Source organism: Lissotriton helveticus, chromosome 12 (assembly GCF_964261635.1).
Source record: "Lissotriton helveticus chromosome 12, aLisHel1.1, whole genome shotgun sequence".
NCBI classification, from domain to species: Eukaryota; Metazoa; Chordata; class Amphibia; order Caudata; family Salamandridae; genus Lissotriton; species Lissotriton helveticus.
This window is the reverse complement of record NC_136073.1, coordinates 819457717-819478346: the sequence shown is the minus strand read 5'-3', so window position 1 is coordinate 819478346 and position 20630 is coordinate 819457717. Positions and strand designations below refer to the sequence as shown.

The 20630-nt window shown below is 44.3% G+C and overlaps 1 protein-coding gene across 1 annotated transcript in view; it reads left to right on the top strand.

Moving 5' to 3' along the window:
* LOC144799119 (unconventional myosin-Ie-like) overlaps window positions 1–20630 on the top strand; it is a 232423-nt gene that overhangs the window by 192484 nt on the left and 19309 nt on the right. The window contains exons 21-24 of the mRNA XM_078670315.1: window positions 7026–7195; window positions 7632–7777; window positions 9122–9268; window positions 11302–11459. Coding sequence (XP_078526441.1) covers window positions 7026–7195; window positions 7632–7777; window positions 9122–9268; window positions 11302–11459 — 621 coding nt within the window. The remainder of the gene's footprint in view (window positions 1–7025; window positions 7196–7631; window positions 7778–9121; window positions 9269–11301; window positions 11460–20630) is intronic.

The window sequence follows — 20630 nt, the reverse complement described above, 5'->3', positions numbered from 1 at the left end:
AAGACTATCTTCGAGAAATCTCAGAGACAGCTTCTCGAAATCCAGGGAAATAATCTAAATCCGATTTAAAGACTTGTAGTAAAAGGAATATATAAGATGAATTAACTATTATAATTTGTATCAAGTAGAAGGGATATATTGGGGAAGCGTGGACTTTTAGCAGAATGGCAGATTGGTATAGGGAAATTAAGTTTGATAATTATTATGAAATGTAGGCTTATGGTCAACTACAAAAGATAAGCATACTACTTATACTAATAAACTAGCCTAGCTCGCAGAGCCCGTTTGCGCGGATGTCGCACCCCTGGTCCAGATAGGCCAGGTAACCTTCAAAGATGGTGGGGGGAGGGGGGGGGGGGGAAAGGGGAGGGGGGAAGGCCGGACAGGTTGGACATACAGGGGAGTAAATTTATGTCAAAAAGAAATATGGAAATACTTAAAGAGATCACAGGAAACCAGACTGTCTGGGATAAAACATATGGTACTCTTTTATTAGCAGTATGGCTGGGATAAAAATACTATCTCTGAATATTTGCGGACTGAACGATCTCAAAAAAAGACAAATGGTTGCAATTGGCCTACAAAACTGGGGAGCCAATGTTATATGTATGCAGGAAACTCATATTGAAGGGTCCCAGCTGTTAAATACACTAGTATATGAATTGGTGTGTGCTACCTCACAAGGTGTTAAAATTTGAGGGGTTGCTATTCTGGCTAAAGGGAGTGGATTGGTGTTTAACAAATCTAAAACTGATAAGTTTGGCCATCACCGAATGCAGTTATCAAACAGGGCAAAAAATGACAATTTGTGCTATTTATGGGAGCAATACAGATGACCCCGGGGTTTTCGATGAGGTCTCTAACGAACTATCACACTGGCCTCTTCCGGTGTTGGTCTGTGGGGACTTCAATATAAACCTACCGGTCAACTGGTCCTTAAACGATGACTGGGTCTATAAAGGACGTAAACCCAAAGTATTCCGCTCTCTTAAAGATCTGTGTCTTATACATGGACTCGTGGATAGCTGGCAGACTTCAAACCCCAACACCGGTGACCTTGGCTATACCTTTTATTCCAATCCACACCGCACGCATGCCAGAATTGACTATATTTTACTTTCAAATTCACTAGTCAGGAATTCCCAAACTGTTAAATTGCCTCGGGTACTATCGGACCACAACCCCCTTTTATGTACACTGACTATTAGACTAGTTAAATCAGAGCCTAGCCTGTGGTCATTTGAAAAAGCATTACTGAACGACCCTCAGTATTGTATCCACATGAAAGACTGGATACCCAAGTTCCTAACAGAAAACATCAATAGTACATCAATAGAGGTTGTTTGGGACACGTTGAAAGCAGGGGTCCAGGGTGAGACTAGGTCATATTCCCTCAGAGCAAACAGGCGAGAGAAAGAGGAGATGCAGGGGTTGCAGGATGAGCTTATTTCAGCAGGAGTAGGACTCATTAGTGTTACTAGCAATAGAGATACAACTGGGGACATCTCTAACACCTTAGCCCAAGTAGCGGTTGCCAAGGCAGCAATCACTAATATGTTTTCAGATAAGGCAATTCGGAAAGCCACGGCACGAAAAGAATTAATATATGAATTCAATGAGCAAGTGGGGCATCAATTGGCGGTGCGATTGCGACAACAGGTCAATGCTAATCTAATAAGGGAGATTATTGACCCAGTGGAAGGCCAGTTAAAAGACCCAGAGTTGATTAAGCAAGCATTTTGGAGGTTTTATAATGAATTATACACGGATAACGGCAAGGAAGACGTTATAGCAATAGAAAGGTACTTAGAGAATTGTGAAGTCGTAAAGCTTGAGGTAAATACGCAGCTGGCTCTAGAGGAAACTCCGAACAATGGAAGAGGTATTGACCGCGGTCAAGAGCCTCCCTAAAGGAAAGGCAACAGGTCTGGATAGCATACCTTCAGAGTTTTATGGCACATTTATAGACAAAATTAAACACATATTTAGGGATTTGATTATTCATATCTTTTCCGGGGGGAACCTCCCAGTTCCTGGTCTAGGGCCAAAATTGTGATTTTTGCTAAAAAGGGGAAACCCCCAGAACATTTAGGATCATATCGCCCTATAACCCTTATAAATACGGATTCTAAAATATACTCCAATCTTGGCAAACCGAATTGCACCTATAATACACAAAGTGATAGTCAACAGTCAGCATGGTTTTGTCCCTGGAAGGTCACCGATAAATCATATCCAGAGGGTTATTACACTTTTTGACGGAACAGAAACTACAGGAGACCCTATGGCCCTGATCCTTTTGGATGCAGAGAAGGCCTTTGATAGGGTCTCCTGGCAGTTTCTTTGGAAAGCAATGGCAATGATGGGATTTCAAACGAAATTTATTCAGGCGATACAAAAGATGTATAATAATCATAGGGCTGTTGTATCTGTCAATGGAAGCCTAACTAAGGAAATTGCCGTCTCCAGGGGAACTCGCCAGGGGTGCCCTTGCTCGTCATTGCTCTTTGCAATATATATAGATTCCTTTTCGCTATTTGGAGAAAAACAATCAGATAACCCCCATTATATCACAGGGGTACCCGACAAAAACATTAGCATATGCTGATGATATTGCTATAGTTACCGCAGATCCCACAGTAGCAATGCTGATCATTGAGGCCGAGGCTAGGAAATTTGGGCTGGTTTCTGGTTACACGTTAAATCAGGAAAAGACACAAATTGTCCTAAATCATACAATTGTAATGGATGATCCTAGGGTGGTGAAGGGAGCGACATACCTGGGTGTCACAATTTCTTCAAAGTTAGAGGAAGTTGTAGACATAAATCTTAAGCCAATGCTGAATACGATACAAAAGGATCTACGACGGTTAGACAACCTCCACCTGTCCATTTTTGGAAGAGCAAATGCAATTAAAATGGTGTACTTTCCCAAAATATTATATTTATTCAGAGCAGTTTGTCTAGAATTTTCTAATCAGTGGTTCACAGTAATGGAACGTACTTTTTCAGGATTTATATGGTCATACGCGCAACCCCGATGGGCATATAGATATCTTACCCTTCCTAAGGACAGAGGTGGGTTGGCACTTCCCAATTTAAAGAGATATTACTGGTCATGTGTATTACTCTACAGTAAGGAATTATTGCAAGAGGGGAACAAAACAGAGGTACATACCGCTTCAATCTTTCAGCTATTGGGGGGGAATTCCTGTTATGGCTATTTTTGGAGACACATACACGACAGTTACCACAAAAAGGTCAAATTCAAAACTCTTTATAGTTGTTTTAAGGTTTGGAAGGCTGTAAAAAAAGTATTTTGAATAGGACGATTCTCATATTACACTCCGGTACTAAATAACCCAATTCTTCCACCAACAATCTTTAAAGATAACTGCGTTAATAAATGGTATAATTTGGGAATAACACAATTAGGGGATTTTTATACTAACCAGGGGATTAAATCTTTTGATGCTCTAAAGGGAGAATTTGGTTCAGACTGGCGGGATTTTTTTAAATATCTCCAAATTAGGGACTTCTTAATTCACAAAGCTGGAGCAAGGACACTCTGGAAAGAATCTACTGTAGTAGAGACAATTATACATTCTAAGAAACATACAATCGGTGGAGTTTGTGTCATTGCTGGATAGGTTACCTGACGATCTAGATAAAACGGCAACGAGATGGCAAAGTAAACTCAAGATCTCTAAAGAAGGATTCCTATATTCTTATCAGCTAGCTCAAACCATCCTTATTTCTACCAAACTCCAGGCACAATTTTACAAAACCTGTTTTTTTCTTTACTATACACCCGATAAGATCGCAAAATGGGGAACCGGTAAGGGGACCTGCTGCCCGAGATGCAACCTATCTAAAGCAGACTGCATCCATATCTTTGCCTCTTGCCCGGTGTTAATACCTTTGATACAAAATATAGAGGTTCTTAACTTTGGTTCTTCATAGAAAGGTCGCCTTGTCACCAGAGGTAATGGTACTTGGGGTGGAATATACAGATAATCTTGAACGGTCACGAGTTTATATTTGTTGCTATGGCTGTTTGAAGACTATGTCTAGCCTCGGCTTGGCTAGACCCGCTACCGCCCACTTTTCAACAGTGGCTAGCCAGGCTTTTAGCTGTGCATAATATCGAGATAGCTATATATAAGCGGAAAGGTAGACGGCGACGCGAAAGGGGCATGAAAATCTGGACTCCTCTCACACACTGGCGAGATCTACAAAACTGATTTATTATCAATGTTGTAATGTATTTAAGTTATTGCTTTAATTGGTTCTTCGTGATCCTTGGAATATATTTTGTAAATTCTCTATAATGTATTCTGAAATATGACAAACACAACGTCAAATTCATGATGTTAATGTACAGAATGTATAACTGTCCGGGGGGGGAATAAATATGTTAAAATCAATAAAAACATTTTTTTTAAAACAAAATGGATGCTGCCACCACAGACACAAGTCTGACCTCCTGCTGCTGGGAGTCCTTCCAGCGAGGGAGGCTTGGACAAAGGGTTTCCTGCCTTGGGAGGTGCTAGCACCACCCCAGACAGGATTTTGTGTATTGGGTAGGACAGGGCTGAATAGAATGAGACATGCCTGGGGCACACAAGGTGTCCCTGTGCATATGCCAGTTCAAATCGGTGCTGGGGCTCTCCAGCCCCAGTCTTGGCGCGAAGCTGGACAAAGGAAAGGGGGTGTAACCACCCCCCTTCCTGGTCCCACCCAGAGGAGGGGCCTAGCAGGTAATCCGGCCCCTAGATTTGGAATAAGAGCAGGAGCTGTCTCCCAAGACTTCAGATCATCCTGAACTCGACTTGAAACTAAGAGGAAAACTGGACTTCGACATTCTGCTGCACAGAAGACTGAAGAGAATCTCCCTTGTGGCCAAGGAGAGACCACCCTGTGAATACAGGCACCAACCAGCAACTCGACGTCTGCTTTGCCGCCGCCTGAGCCCGAGCCCAGAGCCCAACAAGACCTGGATTCCCAGACATCTCACAGCCCGATCCACAGTCCCTGAAAAGAAGAGACCCGTGGAGGCATCGAGAGACGTGGGACCGGCCATCTTGAAAGACCACTGAGAAGCTGGCTGCACAGCACCCGAGGCACCCTCGATGCTGTGCTTTGGGGTTTGAGAAGCCCCACCACCGAGCAGCATCTGCACCGAAGATCAGCCCCCCAGCATCTCCACGATCAGCGGGGGGCCCTTTTGCACTTTGCCACTCGACGCGTCATCCCGGTCACTTGCCACGCGGCTAGTGGCCATCTTGGCGACGAAATCTACGATCTAAACCGCTGGTCTGGTTGCTCCAGACTGGCCCTCGCTCCTGTAAAAAGGAGCAGCCCCTCTGACCTTGCTGGTCCGAGAAATAAGCTTTCTTCACTTCCTGCGTGGCTTGCATTACCCAAGGCCTGTTTGCTCCAATCAAGTTGCCGACACCGCCATCAGCTAGAGCCTTCGTGGGACAGCTCGTGATAGACTCCTGGACGTCCTCGACCTCTTCGTGTCCACGTGGCTGCGGAGACAAGCTGCACCTCTTCACCTGTTTGCACCCGACATCGCCTGGTTCCATCCTGGTTCCACGGTAGTCACTGGCTAGTGACTTTGAACATTGTCCCCTCTGCTTTCAGGTCTTCACATCTTCAGATCCATCCTTGGATCCACCGGAACTCTCCTCGACGACCCGCCTGCAGCATCTTCATCTCCAGGCACCATCGACCTGCGCGACGAAACCCGACACTACTTGGCACCTGTGCACCCGCTTCCTGTGGGTGAGGTAACTCAGCAACGCCGGTGTTCCTACACTGGTACACACCTCTAGTGCCTAGATCTAAAGTTTTGTTCTTCTAGGTCAGTCGGAAGGTTCCTAAAACAGTAACTTTGTAACTTTTACGCACCATTGACATTGCATTGGTGCATGCGTGCACTTTAAGCACTGCACCCGAGTCCCGCGGGCCTTTCCCGACTTCTTCACTGTTAGTCCCGAACAGCTCCAGCGATTCCCCAGGCCCTAGGCCTATTTCCTTTCAGATTGGTGGTTCTTATACCACTATTTTAGTATATGGTTTAAGTGGCCCCTAGGGCTCATCCATATTGTGCAACTTTTGTGTATTTAAACGGTGTTTTGTTTTAATGCATTTGCTTCTGTGCTCATAAAGAGTATAGGGGATATTTGTAGTAAATAAATAAATATATATTTTCAATATATCTGTGTGGTGTCCTTTCATTTGGTATTCAAGGGGATTGTGTATGGTAAAACAGCTTGCTTCACATGCCTTTACAGAGTTTAGCCTAAGACTGCTTTGTCCACGCTACTAGGATAGCTGGTCTATAAGGTTGACTTACAACCAATCATCATAAGGGTTGCTTGGCATGGTATAAGGTGATCACTAGAACTAGTAAGCATCATATACCAGGCCACCTTCTCACAGTGTGTGTATGTATGTTCTTGATTTCCAGTATTTTGAGTAATTCGTTTGTTTTTCAGTTTGCTCCAGAATTGTGATTTGCTGCAAAATGATTCATTAATCTGGATAAACCCAGATCATTCCATTAAATTAATGCACTTTTAGCCCACGTTTTTCAAATTCTAATTTGAAGTGATGTACACTTTTCATTCCTGCGGCAAAGTATGATGTTACTTCATTTGAGTAATGGCCAATTTATCATCAAACCCTGAATCAGGACCCATTCTTTCTACTAACCGCATAACTATGAGAGAACCACATATATTGGAAAATTCCTTATTGTTCTGCGTCCTCATGTCCACTTCAGGACAGCAAGGAGCGACCGATACTAACTCCACATACACATTTGCAGAGGTCTCTGGTGGGGTAGGTTATCCTGTCTAGGATTTGCAATGTGGTACTTAGTCCTGTATTTGTCAAAGGAAAACCCGAAGCGTATGTACCAGAATGCAAATAAGAAAGTGAGTTTGTTGAACTTCCTTTACCCTACATGGATTACCTTGAGTCCTCCGCTGATGCTCTTCCTCACTCTCTCGCAGCATCAAACATTGTTCTAAACAAGAAGGAGCGCCGACGCAACAGCATCAACAGAAATTTTGTGGGCGACTACATCGGGATAGAGAACCGGCCAGAGCTGAAGCAGTTTGTTGGGCGCAGAGAACGCGTCGACTTCTCTGACACAGTGACTAAATACGACCGTAGGTTCAAGGTAGGCCTGGAGATGTGAAAGCAGTGGGCAGCATCAAGGGCATAGCTCTTGCTGGCACAAATGTCTCTTCCACTTGTTGGCCTGCATGGGTTGATTTGCCTATAAGTTTGGTTCATCTGAATGTCCCATCAGGCATGGCAGCCGTTCAAGCGTCCGGCGCACCTGATCTGCAACCAATGCCCTATTACTGATAGCCTTACTGAGGCAGGTAAGTCCAACGTGGCAGATTCTGGTCTATTGATTAGGCTGTAGCCCTGGTTGCCTCCAGTTGTGTGTAGGAGAAATGTTCATAGGCACTTATGAAATGCGAAGAGTGGGCGCAGTTATTGCTAATGAATCTTCCACTTGTAGGATTACAATGCTATGCTCAGTAGGCGCTGAAGATCTCTGCTCAAAGATGCTGGGAGCAGTTCTCATCAGTTTTCTTTGCCCGTAGACTGTGAAGCGAGACCTGATCCTGACGCCCAAGTTGCTGTATCTGATTGGCCGAGAGAAGGTGAAGCAAGGGCCCGAAAAAGGCATGATCAAGGAGGTCCTGAAACGGAAGATTGAACTGGAGAAGATCCAGTGTGTCTCACTCAGGTAATGAAAGTAGCCGCCCACTGCCTCGTGCAGGGAAGATACAGTGAGCCCTTAAAAGAGAAAAATGAGGGACAGGGAACAGTGGGGCAGAAGATGGAGGACAGGAAATAGTGGTGCAGGCTGGGCAGGGGGGAGAAGAGCGTCCTTCGCTTGACTAGCAGGGAAACTAAGGTTTAGGAGTGCTCGTCACCCCTAGAGTGGGAACCTGGAAAAGCGGCTCCTGGACATTAGAGGTGGGGGCAAGAGGTTTCTCAGAATTTGAACTAGGGCATGTTGGTGCTACAGATGGGGCAGAGAAGTGGCTGTTGAGAATGAGCCTTAGGTTAAAGGAACTCCTGACCTGGTGAGATGGGTAAGGGACTTCTCATGATGGAATGCTGAGCTGAGAAAGAACCTGCTGTGATGTTGATTAATCTTTTGACTAAATTACTGTTTGGTGTGAATTATAACTTTTGGAACTAAAAAAAGTATGTTTAGAGTCCTATTCCTGCCCGAAAGTGGTCAAAATAGAAGCTTCTGAGTAGGAGGAAAAGTCTGTACCTCCATCGTCAAAGGTCCTTGACAATGGGGGTAAGCGCTGATGATGGATCACTCTAATATGGGGTGTGGGGTAGAGGGCATCTAGGACGGAAAGCAAGGAACACCTGGGGATAGAACAGGGGGGGTCAAGTGGATTGCGGGAATTGGGAGTAAGAAGTTTCTTGGGAAAGTTGGGCAGTAGGCTCCTGAAAATGTGAATTTGGCAAGGGTGACTTGTGTGTGAGAGCTGAAAGGAGTGGTCAGAATGGGGGGGGGGGGGTAATGCAAGTGGTTCCGGAGATCGACAAGTAGGAGCATGTGCTACAGAGGCTATGGGGTGGAAGTTTTGGAAGTCGAGTCAGCAAGGTGTTCCTGGGGATGCAGAATTTGAGAGTAGATGCTGCTGGGAAAGAGAGATGATGCAAGCATTGCCTGAGGAGTGTTGATTTATGAGGCCCCTGAATGTGGGCTCCTGGAGATGGTGGGAAGGTGGAAAGACTGCTTACAATAGGGAGTGAAGAATGGAGTGGATCAGTGAATCCTGGGGTGGATAGAAAGAGGGGGAGAATATCTGCTGTATGTGGGGCATGTGGTGAGATGCTGCTAACCATGTGCAGTGTGAGTGAGTGGCTAATGCAGATAAGTGGGAGCACTGGGTTGCACAAGATGGGGACAAGAACATGAGGATACCGCTTACAATAGTGGAGGTGGTCAGGAAGAGGATCCGGGTTGAGGAGAACGTCTCAGGCAGGTAAATGCAAGAGTTGTGATTATGTTTATTTAAAATTTTGCTCACACTGTCTACCCGGCCTCCTCTACCACAAGTACTCTGCAGGACGACTTTTTCATCATTCACGAGGCACAGTACGATAGCGTCCTGGAGTCCATGTTTAAGACTGAGTTCCTGAGCCTTCTGTACAAGCGTTATGAGGAAAGAACCCAGAAGCAACTGCAACTAAGGTTCAACAACATGTGAGTTTGACAGGGTAGCACATGGATTGGGGGGAGGGGGTCAAGGGGGGGTGGGGGGTCTGTTCAGATACCACACCGAGACAACAAGACAACTTTTTAGGATATCCTCCAGGTGAAGAGGTATGGTCAACCTGAGGTGTTCTGGTCAAAAATGTGTTGTGATGTTTTGTTAATATTTTTTATATCGGTTTCTTTGCGCTGAGGCAATATCCGCAGAGACAGAGCTGCTCAGGAAAAGGCCTTTTTGACGCACCAGGTCTTTAGGTTTTTCCTTTCATGGGCCATGACAAATGTCTGAGTCACAGGTGGTGGTGGTGAGCTTGAAGGAAGAGAGGTCACCGATGCTGTGGCTGGCACTGGCTGGCACTGGAAGGTGAGGTAGAGTGCTCTGGATGAAATCCGCTTTTGAGGCCAGGCACATGAGTTCTATGATATACAGTGGATGAAGTGGTTTGGATGGCATTGGGTGTAAGGTGAACGAGGCACTTGGATGGCATTGGATGGGCAAGTAGGGAGCACAGGTGCTTTGAATGGTACTGGACAAGGAGTTGAGGTGCCCAGATGTTGCGCCTGCTACTGGTTAACACCCTCGGTCCTCATCAGTTGGATGCCACCAGATGGAGTCCTAGTGTGTTTTTGATGGTATTGGGCAGGTAGTTGGGTTCTCTGGGTGGCAGTGAAGTTAAAGTATAGACTGGATGGGTACTGTGGATGGCATTGGGCATTGAGGTGAATTTCTTAAGTGCTGTGTGCCAAGTGGCTAAAAGTGTGCAAGCCCACTTGCACATTTATACAAGCTAGTGAGCACAGGTGCTGAATATGGCACCAGGTATGAAGGAACAGTACATGGGTAATATGGCAAACACAGCTTGACGAGGGAGCTGTGCGCATGGGGCAGTAGATAGCAATATGTAGGTAGGGTACATGGAGGCAGTGGATTTCCCAAGATACTGATGTAGCTGAGGATGGCATTAGCGAAGTGGTAGAGTGCAGGCGTCCTGTGGATAGCAGTCAGTATGAAACTACATTATTGCTTGAGGCCTAGGCATTTAGAATTAAACCAGGTGTGCAGAATCAAGGCATCCTGAAAAGATCATTGCACAAGAGAATCTTCCATACACCCACGTCATGTGATAAAGATAGGCTCAGCCTCTGTGCCAAGCTGACAAAAACAACATTATGCTAAATCTAATACCGCCTAAATTGAATCAAGTTTATGATGTACAGCCTGTTGGTTTTGTCGATGCGTTTTCTTATGAGGTCTTCCCCAGGACTGTTTGATCAATATTGTTTGCTCTTCCAGGGAGTCTTATTTGATTTTCAAACATCAAATTCTTCTTTTGACTTTTAGACACATAGGAGTGTGTCTTATTTACTTGGGGCCATTTGATGGTATATTTGTTTCAGGTATTCTTTAAATAATTAAGTCTATTCACTGGCAGATTGATGCTTCTGAAGTTCCGCAAGGTGGCATCTATCCAGTTTTCAATGAGCATCCAGTGTTTTTTGAGGGTCAGGTCATGAATTTATAATAAAAAGATACTGCATGTCTAAACATGTTTATTGAATCCAGCCAGTACTTCGGCAAGGGGATGTGTAATGGCTTGATGTAGATTGTGTAAAAGCAAGATCTAGTAAAGGTTGTAATTCATCAAAGGATCACATTTTGAGGGGACTAAAACTTAGGGGCTCCTTGACCAATTTGCATGAATTATCCCAAATCAAATCTATGGTGTAGCCTATTTTTGTATTGGTGAGAGTACCCAACTGACCTGGACATTACATGGTGTGATGATTTTTGGGTTAATGTGAATTTGTCCAGGTGATGCAAAAAGTACCAGTTTAAGGACGATAACTATTTTTTGGTTATCTGTATTGTTTCCACAAGCCTAATCCTTTTGGATTTCATCATTAATTTACAGATCATTGATATGGTCTGACCGGGGGAGGAAGGAGTACTGGGATATGTGGGACAAATACGTGCCATGTATGGTGCTTGCGTAGGTCTCACGATTATCTCTTTTGTATGCTAGGCTGGAGTTTAAAGTGAAGAAGGATGGATGGGCTCCCTGGGGGGCTGCAGGATCCCGTCACATTCAATTCCAGGTGCAGCACGGCGATGTTGCTCTACTGAAGAACAACGGCAAAGTGCTGAATGTGAGCATTGGACCAGGCCTACCCAAGAACTCGCGTAAGTGCTCTGAAGGTCAAACGTTGAGATGGAGCTAATGTATTGTAACGTCTTTGAGGAAGCTTCCTACAGAACTACATTGCTGATGATCACTTAGCCCGTGGAGGGAGTGGAAACTCCTTACAGTAATTTAGCTCCTATACAGGGCCATATTGGCCCTTTTGCACTGTTTTCCCAGGTAGAAGGGATCTGCCATGACCCATCCATCAAAGGCACCCATGGCCTTATTCTAGAGTTCTCTCAAGGGGTAAAGTAATGCAAGTAAAATCTGAGAAAGTGATATCCTTGCAAAGATTAGTTTGAACAAGAAATAAAATCCTAGTGTGTGAGGAGGATCTACCTGCGGAGTTTACAGTAAGGCAGGTCGTACAGATACCTAGGTCAGAAGGGCTTCTGCAGAGCAAACAGCAACACAAGTCATGTAGACATGTGGGGAGGGATGAAGCTCCCAGCAGTTAATGGTGCCAAGTATTCAATAGGTATATATTGGAGGGAGCTTCCTGCTAAACAGAACACTGCATTGTTGGTAGGAGGGAGGATCTTCTCTGCAGATGTGGCCTCTTACTGCCTTAGTGCTACATACAGGTCTTACATGCCAAGGCGGCAAGAAGTCTACCTCTGCCCAACAGTGTGCACTGGCGGTATTTTTGCACTTGTGCAGAGGGTCCTGGGGAGGTGATTCCATCTATAGTAAACAGAGGAGTGCAGGTAGATTTGGCAATCCTCCACACGCTTGGCTACGAGTGGGGACATTATCCATGCTATTGTAAGTCGAAGAGTGACAGTGGGTTTGGCTGACCTGAACACACTCAGCCAAGGCTGTGGAGGCTATCCAACCGATATTACAACGAGCTCAGCAGGTGGATTTGGCTATACTGCACATGCTCAGCCATAACTTGTCATACAAGAGGCTTGTAAAGTATCTACTATAATTTGCAATCCTGCTTTAAAATGGTTATTTATCCCTCAACTTTAAACAAATCTCATTATAAAGAACCCTCAAAGAAAACTTGAAGTAAAACAAATCAAAATGGCATAAATAAAGTGCCAATTTGACTCAAAACATGGAAACGGATCTATGCTAAAATGAGTAGTGCATAAACAACCATTCCAGTCAATTCTTGAAACTGAAGGGGCTAGAAGTACACTTTTTCAGGCACTAGGCCTCAGCTGAAAAACACTTTTTCAAAGAATTCTCTGCTACTCTCTTAGCCTGCTTCTAGTCTGAGTCAGAGCCAGCGACTTAACCGATCTACTGGCTGTAGGCCCCCAGCTACTCCTTCAGATCCTCTCCCTTTAAAACGAGTTAAACCTCTGTTTCCACTTTTGATCTCTCGCTTGGTCTACTTTTTCAATCTTTCTCTATCCTCTGGAATATTTCCTTCCCTTTTCAAGTCGGCAAACATTCCTCCACTTTTGAAAACCCCTCTCTTGTTCCTTATGATTTTTCTGATTTCAGATCTCTCTGCCCTTGCTTCTTTAAAGAACTCAGGAAAGTATTTTTTACCACCTGCTGTCAGCATTCCTTCAGTCTTGCAGTCTTCTGTTTCCTATTCAACCTGGTTTCCACCTTAGGTGCCCTGCAGAAACTGCACTACTTTCTGTTTCAAATAGTCTTTTTCATTTTTAGACATTACTGGCAACCTTTTATCTTTATTCTTAAGTGTCACAGTGATCACACTATTCTATTTTCTCTTTCTTCTTTGGGTGTTGCCTGTTGAACATAGCCATACTTGGCTTGATGATGCATTTATGAAATATAAAATGTCTAGGTGATATTTTAAGTCCTTTTCACTATGTATTTGCTGAGTTTACACTACCTGTTGATTCAGTTATGTTATTAGAAATAGTCGCTTTAGGTTTGCAAGTTTTTACACAAAAAACTGTCTTCCTTAGCCATTGCTTCTGAGCAGGAAGATAGACGAATACTGTACAATTAGGGCGGCATTCCTAAAATGAGAGTATTTGCGAGCTATGTGGCCGAACGTGAGCAATACTGACACTTCTGTTTCTTTTTTTTTTTTTTTTTTTTTAACATTTTATTGGTTTTTCTTTCCCCCCCCACATTTTATTTATAACAGGGCACATTAATTACAATCCATTTACAGTAAGGAATTAAGCATAATATTACAGACAGTGAACAAAATCATATAATAAGCAAACTATTCCCCCCCCCCCCTGAGGGCCTAGGCCTACTTTCCATCGAATGAAGGGTTCCCAAATCTGTATTCCCATTTTCTTACCATTCTTCCCCCTTCTGGCATATATAGCTGTTTCTAATTTTTGTATAGACATTACTTTGCCTAACCATTGATGATATGTTGGAGGATTAGGGTCTAGCCAAGCCGATGCCACAATCAACCTCAAGATCGCCATTGCAACAAATAGAAAATATTTACAATTCGGTTGCTCACCAATACTAATCCCCAATAACATAACAGCTGGTGTTAATTCTATATTCGAGGTCATAGCAATCTGAAAAAAATTCGTGATATCTTGTTTCAGTTTATCCAATTGGGGACAACTTACAAAAATATGTTAGAGATCTGCATCTGCATTCCCACATCTAAAACAGGTATTTCCAGTCATACCACCCCACTGGGCAATCTTAGCAGGCGTGTAATACAAATGATATAATATCTTATAATGCTGGGCTTGAAGAGCCGATGAACATAGCGCTATCCTGCCCATTTCTATTGATTCAGTGAAAATGTCCCTGCCCGCATCCATATCCAAATTTAAGTCCATGGACCATTTATCTCCCCATTTCTCTAAATCGTCCTTCTTTATTTTCGTCATCTCTAAATAAAATCTTTTAATCGTGCATTCAATACCTTTTTCCATAAGATCCATTATTGCATTTCTTTGGAAACCCGATGCACCTCCCTGCTTATTTACAAGACAGCTTCTAATTTGAAGATATTTGAAAAAATGTTTAGTATCCAAATTAAACCTCTTTTGCAATTCAGCGAATTGTACTATGCCATAGGGACCCATCATATCTCCGACTTTTCTTATCCCCCGCCTGTCCCATTCTTGGAATACATTATCCGAGAAGACCTCACTAGGGAGCGATGGATTATTTTTTAATCTAGTATAAAAACTATACTTCCCAATTCCCACCTTTTTTGAAATTCCTTTCCAAATATTATGTGCAGCGATTACAGTCTTAAAACGTGTTCTTTTAAAATAACTACCCTCAGAAAATCTCAAAAAAGCATTCTCAGCATTCATACCAAGTGCCAAACCATAAATAACAAGTGATCCAAAATCATGCCAGCCCTCCTTTTCTGCTCCTCCAACCAAACCCACCATATATTGTAATGCCGCTGCCCAATAATAGAGTTTTAAATCAGGCAGAGACCAGCCCCCTCTTTCCCGCGGGAGCGACATATACCTCAGAGCCCTCCGCGTCTTACCTCTTGCCCAAACGAAGCGGTTAATCAATTGCTCGCAGATTTTGAACCACTTGTTATCGAAGAATAGTGGAATCGCTCTAAAGATATATAGAAATTTAGGCAAAACCATCATTTTGATAATATTCACACGTCCTACTAATGATAAATGCAGATTTTCATAACGGTCTAGATCTTTCTTCACTTTGCCTATAATTGGAGCTATGTTTTTTTCCACCAATTTATCTAGATCTGCTGTGATGTTAATTCCTAAATAGACCCCTTCATGTACAACACGATTATCGTTACAGATAGCCATTGAGTTCTTGATAATCTGGGTCTTTAAGGTATTCAGGGCGTAACCAGATACCTGTCCAAACTTACGGGCCTCCCCCTCTATCGTAGCAATTGCCTCTGTGGGGTTTGGTGTTATCACCGCCACATCATCGGCATATGCAAGTATCTTACAGGATCCCAACATTGTGTTCAGTGGAATAATGTCTGGACATAGCTCTATCCTGCGAATTAAAGGATCCATATACATGGCAAACAGCAGAGGCGAGCAAGGGCACCCCTGCCTTGTACCTCTCTTAATTGAGAATTGATCCGTAGTGCCCCCGTTAACTCTTATAGCTGCGACCGGATCCCTATACAGAGTTTTTAGGGCTTTAACGAATCCCTCCTTCATCCCAGCTCTTATTAAGATATGCCACAAGAAGTCCCAGGAGACCCGATCAAATGCTTTTTCAGCATCGAGCAACATTACCGCCATCGGGTCCCCTGTAACTTCTGCGGTGTCAAACATAGTTATGACTTTCCGGGTATGGTGTGTCGTCCCTCTGCCAGGAATAAAACCATGTTGATTACTACTAACCAACGGAGATATAATAGCTGCAAATCTTGTTGCCAATGCCTTTGAATATATTTTAGTATCACTGTTCATCAACGTGATTGGTCTATATGACCCTGGCTCAGTTTCTATCTTCCCTTTCTTTAATATTAAAACAATGTCTGCGCCACTCCAGGATTTAGGGATAGATTCCCCAAATTGTGCAATTTGCATAGTCTTAACTAGGTCTTGCCCTAGACTCTCCCAAAAGATTTTATAAAACTCTAAGGGCAATTGGTCCGGGCCAGCAGCCTTACCAGAGGGCAAGTTAACCATGGCTTCTTTAACTTCATTAAGCTCCAACACTCTCGAGTTCTTCTGCATCCTCACTAGATACCCCAACCACCGGAACGCCCTGGAGGTATTCCCTTATCTCTACAATATTACTAGGGTGTTGCTCATCATACAGTACCTGATAATATTTCCTGAATACCTGCCTAATTTCCTGTGAGTCTGAATGTATTTTCCCGAGCTCGTCCCTAATCTCCCTGACTACCCCCGTTGCTGCTATCTGTCTGGTGCGCATGGCAAGTACATGTCCAACCTTTTCGCTAAACTCATAGCATCTCTCCCTTTTGGTCGTAAAATTCTGAACTGCCTTATTCGCCATATCTTCTTCCGCTTCACTTTTTACTTTCATTAATTCTATAGTAGCCGCTTCAATCAATTCGCCCCTTATTAAAGATTCATAAAGATGCTGCTCCGCCTCTAAAACAGCCCTCTCTAAATCACTGTCCCTAGTTCGCGCTATTTTCCTTTTATGGGCGCTAAAGCTGCATGTCTCACCCCGCACTCCGGCCTTAAAAGCATCCCAAACTACTCCTACTGGAGCACTGCCTCTATTGTTCTTAAGAAATTCGCAGATCCATTTGGACATATGTTTTATGTAGTTTTTATCCAGGAGAAGTCCTCTTTCAAAAGTCCAAACCCTACTTACTTTACTTCTCCCTCCCACCTTCATTGTTAATATTAAAGGGTTATGGTCACTTAAGATACGAGGAAGCCTATCAATTTCTAACCTATTCAGTAGATCAGTTGAGACCAAAAAATAATCTAATCGGACACACAGATGATGAGGTGCTGAATAGTATGTAAATCCTGCTTGACCTGGTTTAATACTACCCCAAACATCTTGCAGCAGGTTATTCTCTAAAAGATTAGTTAGGGCTTTGTATACTCTTTTCTTCCTCCCTTTGTAGGGCCCTGTTGACCCTACCCCCAACCCATCTGCCCCATTAATATTTAGGTCTCCTCCTATAATTATTTGAGATGGCCAGCCCACTAATTCCGTATCCAGGAATTGCAGGATTTCTGGGTCGTCCTGCGTTGAGCCATATACTGCTACTAAGGTTGTCCATATACCATCAATCAATGTCTCTGCCATGGCCCATCTACCCCATTGATCCTCTAATTTTCTGCCGACCACCACATTTCTGCTCCGTGATAAGATGGCTACCCCTCTATTTTTAGCCCCTAGTTTAGATCTTGCTATCAGGTGAAATCCTAATTGGTTAAGGCAGAACTCCTGAGTACTCATTACATGTGTCTCCTGTAAAAATACATAGTCTACATTCATCTGCCGGAGACGGACTGCTATCTTTTGTCTCTTTTTTGAGTCATTCAGACCACAGACGTTCCAAGTTACGAATCTAACTGCCATATCGGAATTTAAATAAACAACCTACTGACTGCACAGTACTAACACTCAAATTAGGTGGACTATTCTTCCCATCTTTTATCTCCAGGTCTAGCTTAACACATTTATACCTTTCATTACACAGTCTATAATAACAGTTCCTGTCTGAGTCATCTTCTTCCTCTTCATTACTCTTGTGCCCTGTCCCTTCCCCGTCCCTCCCCCTCCCCTGACCACCCTCCCACAGATTCCCACCCCCCCTACAGGCAAATAGGTCAACCTGACCTATATCTGACCTACGGTGCCGACGGGATGTCGCCCCCCACCCCCCCGATGCTCATTTTAATCTAGACATTTATTTCCCCCTCTGTTACCACTCGCTCTCACCTCATCTGCCCCTCAAAGCTTCCCCAACCCAAAAAGAAAGAAATACAAAGACCCCTAAACCAGTGGATCCCCCCTATTCCCCAATCTGGAATTATACACGAGTAAGCATCGAATCTAGCATTGCAATTCTATCTCTTTGCTCTGAGCATTATTACAATTATTGTCTTTTTATTTCTGCTTCTTCCGAGAAGTATCTCTAACAGCTACCAGCTGTGATCCACGCTCCTCAAGTTCCCTTTGTTGCGCCTTCTGTTTGCCTCTAGATTCACGTAAGAAACTTAGGTACTCTTGTGCCATAATTTCAGAATGAAAGATCTTAAAGTTTCCATTCAACCCAACTTTCAGCCTTGCGGGAAAGAGGAGATAAACTTCACAGCCAATGTTCTGAAAAGTGGTGATCATCTGTCGCATCCGCCAACGCCTCTCCACGGTGGCGTGGCAAAAATCAGGGCGAGCAAAAAATACTACGTCCTTATATGTACATTTCGCATGCGGCTTTGACTTGCTAATTATTTCTTCGCGCAATAAATAGTTGCCAACATAAATCAATATTGCACGAGGTTTGCCCTGAGTTTCTTTCCTCGTCATCGGGAATCGGTGCGCTCGCTGAATCTCATGTTCCCAAACCCATGATGTCATTTCGGGAAAAGCGCCCTTTAAAAGTTCAATCACAAATCCTCGAACATCTCCCCCCTCCTTTCCTTCCTGTACTCCAAGTAATCTGACGTTATTGCGTCTTTGCCTATTTTCTGTCTCTTCCAGTTTCCAAAGCATATCATTTGTGGTCTTCTCCTGATCCCTCTTAATATCCTGCAAATTTACCACCTCCTCCTCCAACTTGCCTGTTCTTTCTTCCACCTCAGTGATTCTCCCGACCACCTCTTCATACATTTTACTAATTTTATGAAGTGAAGATTGTATTTTTTTATTGGCGTGCCTAGCTCTTCTCTTAGCGTTTTGGCTCTCAGTACGAGCCTCATCCTGCATTTGCTTTAAAGTGGATAGTAAGACTTCAAAGTTAGAAGGATTCACATCCACATCCACGTCCACATCCTGTGCGATAGCTTGCGGGATATCAGTGTTTATATTATCCGGATCTCCTGTGGACCTCGCTCGACTTTCCAAGGTGTTCTCCCACTCAAGTCTTTTGGCCACTGATTTCACAGGAGACTCGTGATGTTCCCTAGCCGGGATCATATGTCTAGAGCTACGCCTTTTGTTCTTTTTTGTCTTACTCTTACTCTTACTCTTACTTTTACACTTGGCTTTATTCTCTAGTGCAGGTTCGCTCTTTTCAGTGGGGATGGAATTAAGAGCTCTCTTGGGGCCTTTCAGTACTGTATCGTGCTGTATGACAATTAGTTCTGCCTCACTATCAATAAAAGTTGAGGTGCTGTCATACTCCAGCTCACTCTCGTTATCTGATCCAGTACCAGATACCGACCCCACAGATGTTTCCAACTCTGATTCCGAGAGTGGATCTGGGTCTGGGTCACTACCCTCACTCTCGTCCTCATCATCTGCTTCGTCGTTTCCGGTAAAGAAAACATCCTCTGTGGGTGAGGCTGGGACTAGTGCGAGATTACCCAAAACCTCTCTATTAGCCATGGAGACTCCATTGCTTGCCTCTGTATTCCCTGCCCCAAAATCCACAATCTTACCGTCGCACCCTTGAGGTAAGTCCAGAAATGTTGTGTCTGCATCAACTGATATCAACACCTCCTTATAAGCCCCATCCTGTGGTTGCGAGGTGCCAGCTGCGTTATCTGTAATAACTGTTGTCAAAGCTGATTCTACACCTTTAACTGCAGACCCACTCCCGCTGCTCTCGTTGATTTCAGCCATTGGGTCCGCCTCTGTATTAGCTCCGCCCTCCGCTCCACCTCCTGCTGATAATCCCAGCTGTTGTACGGGCTCTGTAACTCCAGCGCAGCCATTCGCCAGATCAGCTCGGTAAGCGACGCTCTTCATTACGCCCCTCTCTGTTGCTCTGCCAGGTACCTCTCCCGCTTTTCTACCGCGCTGCACAGAGCACTGAGCGGCGGAATGCAGAAAGCTCGAGCGGGCTGCTGAGCTTGTTGAGGGCAAAGCATGGGGGAAAACGTCTCTACAATAGTAGTTTGCCGCAGTGGAGTCTCTTTTACTGTTGTCTCCCCCTCGACGATCTGCACATCATTCCGCTTTACTGCCAGCATCTTTTTCTTTTTTGCCTCGATCTCCTTCTTACGGACCTTGCGGAGTTTGCTTTCTTTGGCAGCCTCTCGTCTCTGTTGCGCTTTCGCTCGTGCCTTCCCTCTCAGATTGGAGGCAGGGGCCCCAGGACTATCCAAGTGCGCGTCGTCATTATCGCATACATCACCCCATTTGCCTTGTGGCTCCTTATGCCTTTTAGGTGATCGCTGTATCTTAGGTGCCATCTTCCTAAGCAGACTCCGCCAGTCGATCCGCCCAGACTGTGTCAAGCGCGCCAAGAAAGAAAAACCGGCTGTAGAAAAATTTTTGGACTTGGCCTGTAAGAGAACATCAAATCGTAAAGGCCATAAGAAAGAGGGACCGAGCATTGCCCTGTCAGCAACAGCACCTTATGTTCTCTCCAATAGCAGTCGTATTCACTACCATATGCAGCAATAAAACAGTAGAGCAGCAGTAGAGATGAGAGGCAACCGTATAGACTGATAGGCCCCTAAAGACAGTCCATAAATTCAGTCCATTAATCCTTCAAACTACAGTTCCTTAGAGGGGCATCATGCAGAAAAACCAACACAGCATCGGGAGGAGGGTCTGGTGCGACTGACCCCTACAGCCTCTCGGCGGCCATCTTGCCTCCCTCGCTGGGAATTTCCCAAACCGACACTTCTGTTCTT